This window comes from Ammodytes marinus, assembly GCF_949987685.1.
Source record: "Ammodytes marinus genome assembly, chromosome: 11".
Taxonomy (NCBI): Eukaryota; Metazoa; Chordata; class Actinopteri; order Uranoscopiformes; family Ammodytidae; genus Ammodytes; species Ammodytes marinus.
The window spans coordinates 27,363,638-27,376,314 of NC_137215.1; the positions used below are offsets into that span (position 1 = coordinate 27,363,638).

Consider the following 12,677-nt stretch of genomic DNA (forward strand, 5'->3'; position numbering starts at 1 on the left):
ATGTCGAGAAATGTCAAGAATAAAGACGAACACTCCAAAATGCTATTGGAGTTAGTAGGGCATTTATGTTTTTTCATATACTTTCATACTAAAATTGACCTGCATGTATTTGGACATCCTAAATCTTTTGCTCGCATACTAAATAGTATAGAAGTATGGGGATTGGAACGCAGGGTTGTTTTCAGTAGGAATTAAAGCACTTTTTCACGGCAGGGCCAGGGTGTTTAATTAATACACAACACCAGACGACAAGCCAGTGGACACTACGTTCGGTCTGGTAGCATGTTAAACATGCATAGTTTAGCTTACAGACTGTTGTAAACTCACCAGGAACACAAAGCACTTCCACATCTGACTGTCAGCAGTTGCCATGGTGTCTTTGGGCTGCAGCTGCTGTTACAGAGGGTAACTGACAGGCAGAGGCTGAGTGCCGTGTTTTATTTTATTTTATGCATGCTTGACTCAAGGGGCGAGGCAAATCGACGATTCCTTTTACTACTTCTCAGGTCGAGACGTCATTTTGATCTATTTTCACCAAAACAATAGCATACCAAAGCAGTTCATTACAGAACATGAAAAAAAGGATCCAAATATAATACATCCACTATCTTGAGCATTGTATCATCTTGATACACACACACACACACACATTTGAGTGTTGGCCTTTCTTTCCTTATGCGTGTGTGTACACACTGCATCTCTCCGCTTTCACTTCTGTTTCAGGAAGGTATGTTTGTGTTTGTGCGTGGCCCTGAACACACCTCCAGTGTACATGTGTGACCCATACACTCTGGAGAGTTGCATCAGACCCTGTTTACAAGCAATCACACACTGTCCTACTACTAGTGTGTGAGAGAGAGAGAGAGAGAGAGAGAGAGAGAGAGAGTGAGATTGTACGTCTTAGCTCAGTGGTGCTCTTTCTTTGAGTGGGGGAACCTGACCTTGTATTTCCTCACACACATTAAACCAAGGTCACATATAACTGTGGCTCTACACTAACACACTAAAGCCAGAGAGTATGTTAAAACACACACACACACACACACACACACGCACACACACTTTGATACTGTGTGGACATTTGATGTGTGTGACTTTGGCAAAACAATAGGTACACTGAGAACAACAGGTTGGAGTAAAGAATTAAAATGCAGAGATACATGGTAAAACACATTTAAGTGTATACTAAAACCCTGATCACTGAATGAATACCCAGTACACACCTTTCCAAAGTCTGTCAGCAGCCTCGGTAACAAACTGCACTGCAATCTATTGAACTTGGGTCACATGATAACAGGTGGGTTATTCATGTGGGGATAAGTTGAAAGCACTGGGAAACACTGGTTATTATTAAACCATGTGTTTAATATAATATTCTCAAAGCATTATTTAAAAAGGCATGAATTTCCATGCGGTAAATCTTAAGCTAAATGGATCATTTCTAAATGTGACTTAATGACAAAGTGTACACTCTTTCTTTCTATTTAATTCCCTGATTGTGCCAATCAGCTGAATTGATGCATGTCATGTGTTGCATGTGCACACGCAATACCCAGAGGGAAGTGGGAAGAGACAGGAAGAGACACTGTGATGTGAGGAAGAAAGAAAAAAAAAAGTATCCAAACTATTGTTAATTGTTAGTTAGCTTAGCAAATCTCAATAGCTGCTATCTGATTTTCTACTTTCATGTGAATATCATGTGATGTGGTTTTTAAGCTATAACTGTAAATCAGACACTTAAAGGTCACATTATGCTAATTTTCAGATTAGAAATTGTAATTTGGGTTTTTACTAGTGACTATTTTCATGGTGTAGTGTGCAAAAAAAACATTTATATCCCTCAGTGCCATTGCTGAATCTCCTCTTCTCAGGATCTGTCTGAAACAGTCCGTTTTAGAGCCTGTCTTTTTAAGCCCCACCATCCAAAAAAGCCCAGTCTGCTCTGATTGGCCCTGAATCTAACAGCAAGTTTGAACGTTTCATACCAACTTGCTGTGAATGCAAACACATAATTTCTCCATGGCTCATGAAGGAGGGGTTTAGGAATTGAAATACAAGACAAAAACAAAGTTACCCTGTGCCTACCGTTGTACAGACTCTGGTGGTGTGGGGCCAGCTCGTCTCCTGGCGTCTCCCTCCTCTGAGCTCCGTCCCTGCCCAGGGAGCCGCTGCCGTTAATCCTCCCCTTGGCGTGCTCCGGCCCGGGGCTGTGCTGACTCTGGTAGTGCCGGTGGTGTTGGTGTTGGCGTATGGACTCTGGACTGCCCACGATCACCCGGCCTTTCCTGAGGTGCTCGGGCGTCCCCATCTTCCCCCCATGCTTGGCCTCGGGACTCCCACAGCCGGCCCCCCCCGCCCCTGTGTAAAACGCCCGCTGTCTCTGACTCAGCTCTGGGCTGGACTTGGCTGAGCCATTGCCACAGACCTGGCCCGACATGGAGGATAGCTGCTTGGGTTGGGCTAGCGGGTCGGAGCTGCAGCACGGTTTGGGGGGGTGGGAGTCAGACGGTAGCCTGCTGGGGGACTTGCTGCTGCTGCTGTGTTTCTCCGGGCTGCCGTGTTGTCCTCGAAGCCCCTGAGGAGGGTCCACGTGGCTGAGCGATCCCCTGCGGGGTCGGCAGGACTGGGGGAAAGTGTGGTACTCTGGCGTGGAGCTGTGCCGCCTGCCACCTGCTGACTCGCACACGCTCTCTGGTTTGTGGTAGTAGTGCTCCGAGGGGACGCATTTAGACCCAGACATCGGGCTGGCGGCGTTGGGTTTGAGGTGGGGGTTATCGGGGCTGTCTGTGCTCCCCGCGCTGGACGTGCTGCTCCCGTCTCCCACGTCCCTCAGCAGGCCGGGGGCCACCTGAGAGGAGCTGCTCTGGCTGTCCACCGAGCTCCTACGTCCAGGGCCGGCCTTAGCCACAGCGGCGCTCCTCTCCTCGTCCAGCATGAGGCACACCTCCTTGAGCTCCAGGTTCTCCCGTATGACCTCGGCCTGCCTCTGCTCCAGCTCCTTGAGTTTCTGCAGGTAAACGGCCACCTCCTTCCTCATGAGGCTGGCGCTGTAGCGGCCCAGGCGCTGCCACTCGCGTGTCACACGCTTCCCCTTCTGCCGGTCGTCGTCCAGGAAGCAGCACAAGTCCCGCAGCTCCTGGTTGTCCTCCTGCAGTTTCTGGTTCACGTCCTGGTTTACATAGGCAGGCAGGCGCACACACATGAAAAAAGCACAAACACACTCACACACAAAAAAGTGCACCCCCACACACACACACACACAGAGCAGCACAGTGAGGGACTACATTCCTGATAGGATTTGATCATTTGATGAATGAGGGGAATGTTCCCTGAATGCAGTTACACGTGTGTAAGGTGTTTCTCGTAGAGCTGAAACAATTAAAAGGTGGAATCAGTCAAATACAGCCTGGTTTGTAGACAAAAGTGGCCACCATAGCTGGCAACATCCCTGTTTACAGAGCCTAGGCTGTGCTGGATTTTCTTCCAGTGCACACGGATCGTGAGGAGATATTCACTGATTTTGACAAAAAGGTGTTCTGACGACAAACATTCTCCAGAATTGCTGATGCCACCTTTTTAAAAAAATCGACATAAAATAAATCCCAAACTACTCTGATAATCCTATGTTGCTTTTTCAGCAAAAATGCCAGACATTGCTTCCAGCTCCTCCAAAGGTGACGTATCTGCTTTGTGTGTTTGCTCTTTGTCTAATATCGTTAGCCTCATAGCATAATTGCCTAAATCATATTTACTCTACTCTACTTTTATTCTACATCAACTCTATTCCACACCTACTACTACATCTACTTTTCGTTAGCCAAATAGCATAATTGCCTAAGTCATATTTTAAGGGTTAAATTATAGGGTAAACTAGATGTAGAGTAGAGTAAATGTAGAATAGAGTAGATGTAGAGTAAATATGATTTAGGCAATTATGCTATGAGGCGAACAATATGATGCAAAAGTAAACATGTTGGGGTCTGGACCAAAACAAGCCATTTGAAAAGTGATGGGCCCTTTGTTTGATTGGCAAAACAATGAATCAGTTAATTGACAACAAATGTCAGATTGTCGACCAATTATGATATTTGGGGTGATTTCTGTCCGAATTGGTCTGCAACTACTGTTTACAATGTTGAATCTTTAATAACTGGTGGAATATTTAGTGTCCAAAGACAGTGAGGAAAAATGTCCCTAGGTTATGCCTTTAAATTAAAGATCTCCTATTATCCTACTTTTCTGGTCTTAATTTCTCATTAATGACTCCTATAGAGCAACCTGATACGAATCATGTGGGCAACCGTGGCTCAGGTGGTTAAGCGGGTTGGCGGTTCGATCCCCGCTCTGCCATCAGTGTCATGGTTGTTGGGTCCTTGGGCAAGACACTTCACGCACCTTGCCTCGTGTGAATGTGTATGACTGCTGTATGTTTGAGGTGGTGGTCGGAGGGGCCGTAGGCGCTGAATGGCAGCCACGCTTCCGTCAGTCTGCCCCAGGGCAGCTGTGGCTACTATGGTATGACTGTGTGTGAATGAATGGAACCTGTAAAGCGTCTTTGAGTGCCTTGAAAAGCGCTACATAAATCCAATCCATTATAACAGCACAAAAAAACATGTAGATTTTCGGGAAGCTCTTTCTCTCATCTCAGCGATTTCAGCATTCTCTGTCCACAATCGGCTTTGTGCATCTCCGCCCCCTCGCCCTAGTGTTTAGCGCTCTGCACAGCCACCCCAGACGGTCAGCAGGGAATACGTCTAAATGCATTTAAGTCATTACTTGACACTTTAGTATGGTTAAACATGACTAAAAATCATTATAACAACGTTTATAGGTCATAAAAGTTTAAAAGGCATAATAAGGTCTTAATAATATATTGATAATAGGATGATGACTTTAACAATAAAACTGTTATGAAATATTTGCAGATTATTTTTCTTCCTCTTAAAGCTGGGGTATGTGATTTCTGATTGGTCAAAATTAACATGAGCTGTACACTTTGACCAATCAGAGCGTGGCTTCGATTCTCTGATCTTATTGGCTGTTGGGACTGTCCATTCACTTTGGCACGACTTTGTTGGTGTAGAGCTGTCGGTTGAGGTATTTGGATTGAATCTCTATCCCAACTGCCATTTTCTCTCCAAATCCTCCACCCCAGCTTTAACTAATTATTCAACTAATGATTTTAGCTCTAAATGAAGATTATGTGCAGCCCTGTGTCTTGACTAGGGTTAAATTACTTTATATTCTTTAAATTCTTCCCTCATCTATTTATAATAGATATATATAATTTATCTATATGTGTAGCAAACTACTGCTATAGGCTACTATGAGCAAATATTAGCACATTTTAGGATTAGATTTCATAATTTGTACGTCTAAAAAAGGGCATATAATCCAAATTACATTTCACATGAAATTAACACTTTAAAAAGGTGTTCACAGGTGCCTCTGTCATTGTGCATTCTGTCATATGCAACAGGTTTAGTGATGGTATACCCTTGATGATTCAGTGACCATTTTGCCCTTAACTGACTATATATAAACTGGACCATATCTACTGTAGATCATGTCCAGGTCTGGTATCGAAGCCCAGAGGTACCCCCCGCCCATCTCACCTTCAAACTCCGGATCTCGGTGAGGTGCTGCTGGAGCCTCCGGTTGACCTCCCGCATCAGATTGCCGTGCTCCACTATGACGCCCCTCTTCTCCGCCTCTGCCCTCCGCAGCCGCCGCACCAGCTCGTCCCTGCCCCACTTCAGCAGCTCCTCGTCGGGGATTTTGGAGATGTCCTCCGCCGGACTCTCTGCGCTCTTGCTCAGCGGCTGCAGCAGCGGTGCGCCAGCTTTATCCATCTTTGTATCAACTCCAGTGGAGGTTGACAAAAAAGTAGTGTCTTTGGGTGAGAGAGAACAACACAACCAAATCCAAGCAACCCCAGAAACTCTGATCCGAACGCTAGTAGGATTCCCCCCTCCCTCCCTCCCTTCTTATGTCAGCGGAAGATTTAGGCTACATCGCTTTCATTTCAGCTGTGCGTCTCTTAACACGCCCATGGCTCGCTGCTATACTCCCGCTGTTTGAGCATCGCTGTGCCTGCATGCTGCTGCTGCTGAGCCCTTGGGTGGTTTATCTCATGCCGGTGTTCGCCTCGCGCACTCCCGCTGCTCAGTGCGCATCTACCGCTGTCCGCCCACCGGGGAGGAGGAGAGGGGGAAGAGGAGGGCTGGGGCTGCCAGGGGAAGGGTGCAGGTGCAGAGCCGGAAACAAGGACGCTAAAGGTGCGTAATTGTGGAGAACAGACTCTTGCTACCATCACGCGCTATCTCTCCTCACCCCTCACTGTCTTGTTGCGCCATCTGCTGGAACTCTATCGTATCAGGCCGCTGTGCAGGCTGATGTTTCCATGTTCTAAGTATAAGCCTTCTGTAGTTCATTAAGGGGGCAGTGTCGGCAGATAAGAGAATACGTTGATTTTTTCTTCTTGAAAGTTAGGGTCAGCGATTCTGTAGAATGCTGGTTGTCAAAATCACTTAAAAAAAAATCAAATCAGTGAATATTTCCTCACAATCTGCTACCCGTCCGTAGGCCAACAGTGTGTTATTTTAAAGATATGAAATGGTGCCTTTGGGACTTTTTATGTATTGTGTGTTTTATTTATTGTCCTGTTTTTTTTTATTATGGGGTGGGAATTGGACTGTGTTGACCTAGTTTGCTTGGTCTGATAAAGGTTTACACATCTTTTGTCTAAGAGGTCTTTTCCCACCCGTTTCCAATAGTAAATGAGGCATTCCATGGGAGAACCTCCTAGCCTTTAACTCTGTAACACTAGTGTCATGAAACACAGACAACGTTTTGTTATCAGCAGAATAAAAGCTAGGGATATACACACCCACTTTGACAAGTTAAATGTAAACAAAAATTATCTTTATTTCTCTGTGCCTTCTGTCTCTCCCTCCATCTTTATTATGCACACACACACACACACACACACACACACACACACACACACACACACACACACACACATTCTCCTTCAGACCACACACATACATTAACTCTAATCTCATAATCACACTATCAGAAATCCCAGACCACTTTCGAAAGGATTTTTTGTTTTTCAGTGCAAAGAGTTGTGAACTCTACAAAGCTGTTGTGCAGACTCTGAATATATGGTGCTCCTGAGGTACTGCAGTACTATGGCTCAGTCTGCTTACATGTGTACAAATAGTACTAAATCAGTGGGATGCCCTCAGGTAGACTTGTATTAATAAACTCCATTCAGCAGATATCTACACAGTTAATTATGCCATTTTTTCCAGTGTATATTGCCACCCTATATCGACATATTTTAACAGTCCTGAATAGGTGTAGAGGCATGCCAAGGTTTGTGATCTGGCAAGCCATGTCTGTGATCCAGTCATAAAGACATACTTCATGTTCCTGAGTGTTGCCCTTAAAGACCTACTTTACTGGTGGAAATATGAAGGTGTATTGAACTCTGAGATCTTATGTAGTATAAATGTGCAAACATTCTAGAAATCGATTCATCCTAGCCTGAGAAAAAGTCAGAACGAGTGTTTTATGGTCACTAACCCTACATTTTACTTGTATGACATTACACTAGTAAAAATGTAGGGTGAGAATTGACAGGACAGCTGGGCCAAGGGAGGACTGAGGGAAGAAAAACCCTCATTCATTATATTATAATAGCGATGTTATAATGATAGAACCCCGGTTCCATATGGGTGAAGTATTCCTTTAAGCCAGGGGTGTCCAAACTACGGCCAGCGGCCCATCTGCGGCCTGCTTTTTATTGGCCTGCGGCCGATTTAAAAAATATAATGTAATATGGCCTTTTTAGTTTTTAAATAATTTAAATGCATTCATTATATTACAACGAAATATGTCCCATAAAAGAAAAAAGAGCACCAAGCCCATCCCAGAGGACCCTGCATAACATTTTATTTTAAATTAATATTATTATGGAAAATCCATGTGTCCTTCTTCAATAGCTTCTAATTCATCTGACAAAGTGTCTCCAAATATTTTTTTCACACAAAATTCTTCAGATTAAGCCTCTTAACACTAGAACCGCCAGCATTCTATTTATACCAAGAACCGCCAGGCGGGTCAAATTGACCCGTGCATTTCTAGTGTGGTATAAAGTCATAAGTTAGTTTGTTTAATAATCATCTGTGTTTTAGACCTTTTATAATCTAAGTATCTTTAAGAACACTAATCATGTTTCGTGGCGACTCAGTAATGAAACTGAAAGTAGATATAATATCGCAAGTATAGTAATGAAAACAGAAGGTCAAAACAGCGCCCAAATGAGCTAAAATCCTAAATACAATAAACATTAACATGGCAAACTTATTTTTAGGTAAGCTCTAATTGATTATTCATTCATTTTTCCCCACGTTGACATGTTTTGAGGCGGAGGATCCCTCCGACGCTCTCTGTCCGGCTCACAGACAGCACTCAGCTGTCTGTCAGTTGAGCTGCGAGCCACGGTGTGTGGAACACAGCGCTCAGTTCTGATCTCTCGCTATCAGACTGGCATCACTCATTTCACTTAGTAACTCTAATGTTGTTAGGTATGTATCTTCATCTCTAATTTATTGTGTTTATGAATGACTGCACGTACAGTTGTCAGATCTCGGACCCCAAACAGTGCCTTTGCCTAGCAACCTGCTCGAAAATATTCCATTTTCCTGTGTGGGTCAAATTGACCCAGTGCAGCGGTTCTAGGTATAAATGCCTGTTTTTTTAATCCAGTTTAATTGTGACTTTATTTAACCATAGGGAGTAGGGATGGGCGTGAGTAATCGATTACTCGAGTACTCCTCGTTACAAATGAACTCGGTTGGTGGAGACGCGAACTTGAGCTTGCATTATACACACTCCTGTAATCTAATAAAGTTTTCTGAAGCAAATGTATCAATTTTCTGTGAGGCGCACGCAGCTGGCGCGTGCCGTGTGCACAAAGCAAATGAAAATGTATCAATTTTCGTTGTGGCGCGTGCCGTGCCGCGTGCACAACAATAATTCAAAAAGTTCAGAGATGGCTGTAAGGTGAGAACACACCAAACGCGTTAGGTGCGGTGGCGGCGTTGAAAAATCCTATTTTTGCATAGGGAACCATTGGTTTAGGCGCGATGATCCGTTGGCCACGGCAAAGCGTCACCGCACCATCGCCCGAGATGAAAAAATTGAACTTTCAATGGTCCAGCGCGTGACGTTTAGCCGCGTTGGCCAATCAGCGGTGAGCTTGACCCGACGTCACGGACATCGGCACGGTGGGAGCATGGGTGGGAGGACAACACAGAGGCTGAGAAACACTGAGTAGGAAATGCGGCTGGCTGGTGATATGAAGCCGCTCGGGGTTGGGTTAGAAGACGTGGGGAAAGTGAGCCAGGAGAATGGGCTTCTTGGTTAATTCAGTGAATATAGCGGCTGTGCTTTAGCCGATAAACCAAGTTAGCACCGGTCGGATAGCGTTAGTTAACTCACCCGGTTGTGTGCGGCCACCACCTCCATAATGAACCCAAACATAACGGCTAAGTCCGGGGAACTTTCACAACAAGTACAGCGAAGCACCGGTGTTTATGCCTATATCTACGCCAGCCACGGTCCCGTCACAGTAGGGTAATGTAGGCTACTTGCCTTTATTTTCTACTGCCCTGTGCACAATGCTGCTGTAAATGTGTTTGGTATGGTGCTGCCTTGCTGTTTGTGTTCATTTCCGAGTGGCGTGAATCTGCAATGCTGTTTTAAGGCTATTTGTTCCGTTCAGTTGCTGTTTATTTGTCTTTTGGCACAATTGTTGGCCGTGTTGTTGTTGTTTTTGTGTGGACATGAACGCTGTTGTGTCGGGTCGGGTCTGATCGCAGCCATGGTTGATTAGGGGAATAAATATATCGGGGGAGACTAGCTGCGTAGCGTTGGGCGCGTTGAACCATTTTTTGACACAAAATGACCAAGCGCCAGATCAGGTGTGTTGGGCGCTTTGGCCACCGCACCCAACGCGTTTGGTGTGTTCGCACCTTAAGAGCAAAGCGCAGCAAAGTGTGGAAATACTTTACAGAGATAGGAGAGAATAAGGTGGAGTGTAAACTATGCCAGGCCAAATTGTGCTACCGAAGTACTACGAGTACTATGCGGCAACATATGCTCCTCAAACATAACGGTGAGTTTGTGAAAGCAGACCCGCAGCAACCAAGCGGGTCGGCTATTTTCTCCGCCGCAAGACGCAGCTGTAATCCCGGCCGTGGAGAGAAGATCACGTCGCTGATTACGTCGATGATCACAAAAAAGATGCTGCCTTTGAGTTTGGTAGATGACCAGGGGTTTCACGATCTCATGGCCTTTATAGAGCCCGACTACACGGTGCCATCGCGGCGCACCATCACTGCTCGGGTTGAAAAAATGTATGCGGAGAAAAGGGAGCAGCTAAAGGCCGACCTGGTGACAGCAGACAAGGTTGCAATAACGACTGATGCGTGGACTTCCCTCACAACTGAGTCCTACGTAACTATCACTTGTCACTATGTGGGAGAGGACTGGGACCTGAAGACAGCGGTGCTGGAGACTCGCAGCTCAGATGAGAGGCACAGAGCGGAGAACATCGCTGCTCATCTCCGAGCTGTCACTGAGGAGTGCACGATAAAGTTGTCGCATGTGTGCATGACAATGCACGCAACATGGTCCTGGCAAACCAGCAGCTGCTCCAGTGGGAATCAGTTCCTTGTTTCGCCCACACGCTACAATTAGCAATTAATGACGGCTTTAAAATCAGAATATCAACCGTGTGGTCGCAGCATGCAGCCGGTTGATCTCTCACTTCCATCACAGCACGGTGGCATCTAATGCTTTAAAGAGAAAGCAAGTTCTTCAAAACCTCCCACCACACAAATTGATCCAATACTGTCGGACACGTTGGAACTCGATTTTCGATATGATGGAGCGACTGCACGAGCAAAGATGGGCTGTGACCGCAGCGCTATCGGACAGGACGGTGACGAAGCTGGCCGATGCGAGGACCCTTGAGCTGGCGGACGAAATGTGGAAGAGCATTGAGGAGATCTTGCCATCACTGTAGTCCCTCAAATGCGCCACCACAGCTCTCTGTAGTGAGACGCATGTGTCTCTGTCCATGGTGCTCCCTGTCACGAAGAGCCTGCTTGAAAAGCACCTGGAGCCAATGGAAGGGGAATCAAAGCTTGTAGCAGACTTCAAGAGAACCGTCGCCGGCTCCCTCCGAAACCCGTGTGAGGCCGCTTGAAGAAAATATCAGCCAAGGTAATTAATTAAGCCTCTGGCTATGTGTTATTATTGCTTTGCTCTTTAAAAATGTATGTGTGTTGCCACTAAAACAATTTAACATTCATTAATTTATTTAACGTGTGTGTGTGTGTGTGTGTGTGTGTGTGTGTGTGTGTGTGTGTGTGTGTGTGTGTGTGTGTGTTCGCGCAGCAATCCTTGCTTCAGCGCTTGACCCGAGACACAAACACCTTCGGTTTTTGGATCCAGCACTTCGCCTCAGCACCAAAGAGAAGCTGTCGGAACTGCTTGACAGGGTTACACTGCAAGGCCCAGATGACATGGAGGGGGAAAGCGGTGAAGCCCGCAGCACCGCAAGCACTTCAGAGGCACTTGACACCCTCTTCGGGGAGGACTACTTCTCAAATATTGAAGTCAACGAGCTAGAAGCTTATTTCAGGGAGCTATGCATCCGTCCACAGGAAAACCCCATGGAGTGGTGGAAGATCAACAGGGAGCGATTTAAAGAGCTCAGCGTTCTGGCAAAGCAGCACCTGCTCATCCCCGCCACCTCCGTGCCAGCGGAGCGAGTGTTCTCCGCCGCGGGACTGATTGTGAACCGAATGCGCTCTCGCCTGTCTCCAGAGCACGTCGATATGTTGGTTTTTCTCACAAAAAATTGATTTCGGTTTTCGGAGAATCATTTTCCATTGGATATTTTTTTTTGTAAAAGTGTAAAGTAGGCCTAGTGCCTCAGTTAATATTGTATTGTTTGGTGGATTAATAAGGCCCCGCCGCCCCATATATTTATTTAAATTGTATTTTTTGTAGTTCATTTGCTGCCGTTTTATTTGCAACTTTAAATTATTTGCAATGGTTAGGCTACTTGTTTCGTTTTATTTTTTAACCGTTAGCCTACATGCCTTGGTTCGACGTGATCTAAATTGAGAGGCGCATATTTATTTATTTTTGTAAGGAAAATGTGTTTTTGAACGTTTGCAAAAATAAATAATTAATACTCTGATAACTCTGACTGAGACTTCATTGAGAACACACATTAAAGCGGCTACGAGTAACATTTAAATATCTTTTAAACAGCCTCATGTTTCCTCTGATAATTATAAATTACCTTTAACAGCAAACGAGACCATCAGTGCAAAGAAAGACGTTTTTAAATAGTTTTTATTACTGCTTTTGGTCTGGTCGCACATCCAGTCCGATTTTCGGTTCACTCGTGCAGGCTCTATGGTCACATTTCCATATTGGTCGCAGATTTCAGTGTGGCGCAGCAACGTGATTTGAGAAGCCTATCCCTCCAGGTGAGGGAAGGGGAGCGGGAGCCTTGTTTGAGACAGTTATTTGTCGTCATAATGACTGATAAAGGGGCTGAACCATCAAAGAAAAAAATTAAAAAT

The 12,677-nt window shown here is 45.4% G+C and overlaps 1 protein-coding gene across 1 annotated transcript in view; it reads right to left on the bottom strand.

Moving 5' to 3' along the window:
* Positions 1-5,852, bottom strand: part of LOC307257495 (uncharacterized protein) — a gene marked incomplete at both ends in the record, with an annotated part of 35,586 nt that extends 29,734 nt beyond the window's left edge. The window contains 2 exons of the mRNA XM_080036758.1: positions 2,086-3,169; positions 5,616-5,852. Coding sequence (XP_079892884.1) covers positions 2,086-3,169; positions 5,616-5,852 — 1,321 coding nt within the window. The remainder of the gene's footprint in view (positions 1-2,085; positions 3,170-5,615) is intronic.
* Between the last annotated feature and the right edge of the window lie 6,825 nt (positions 5,853-12,677).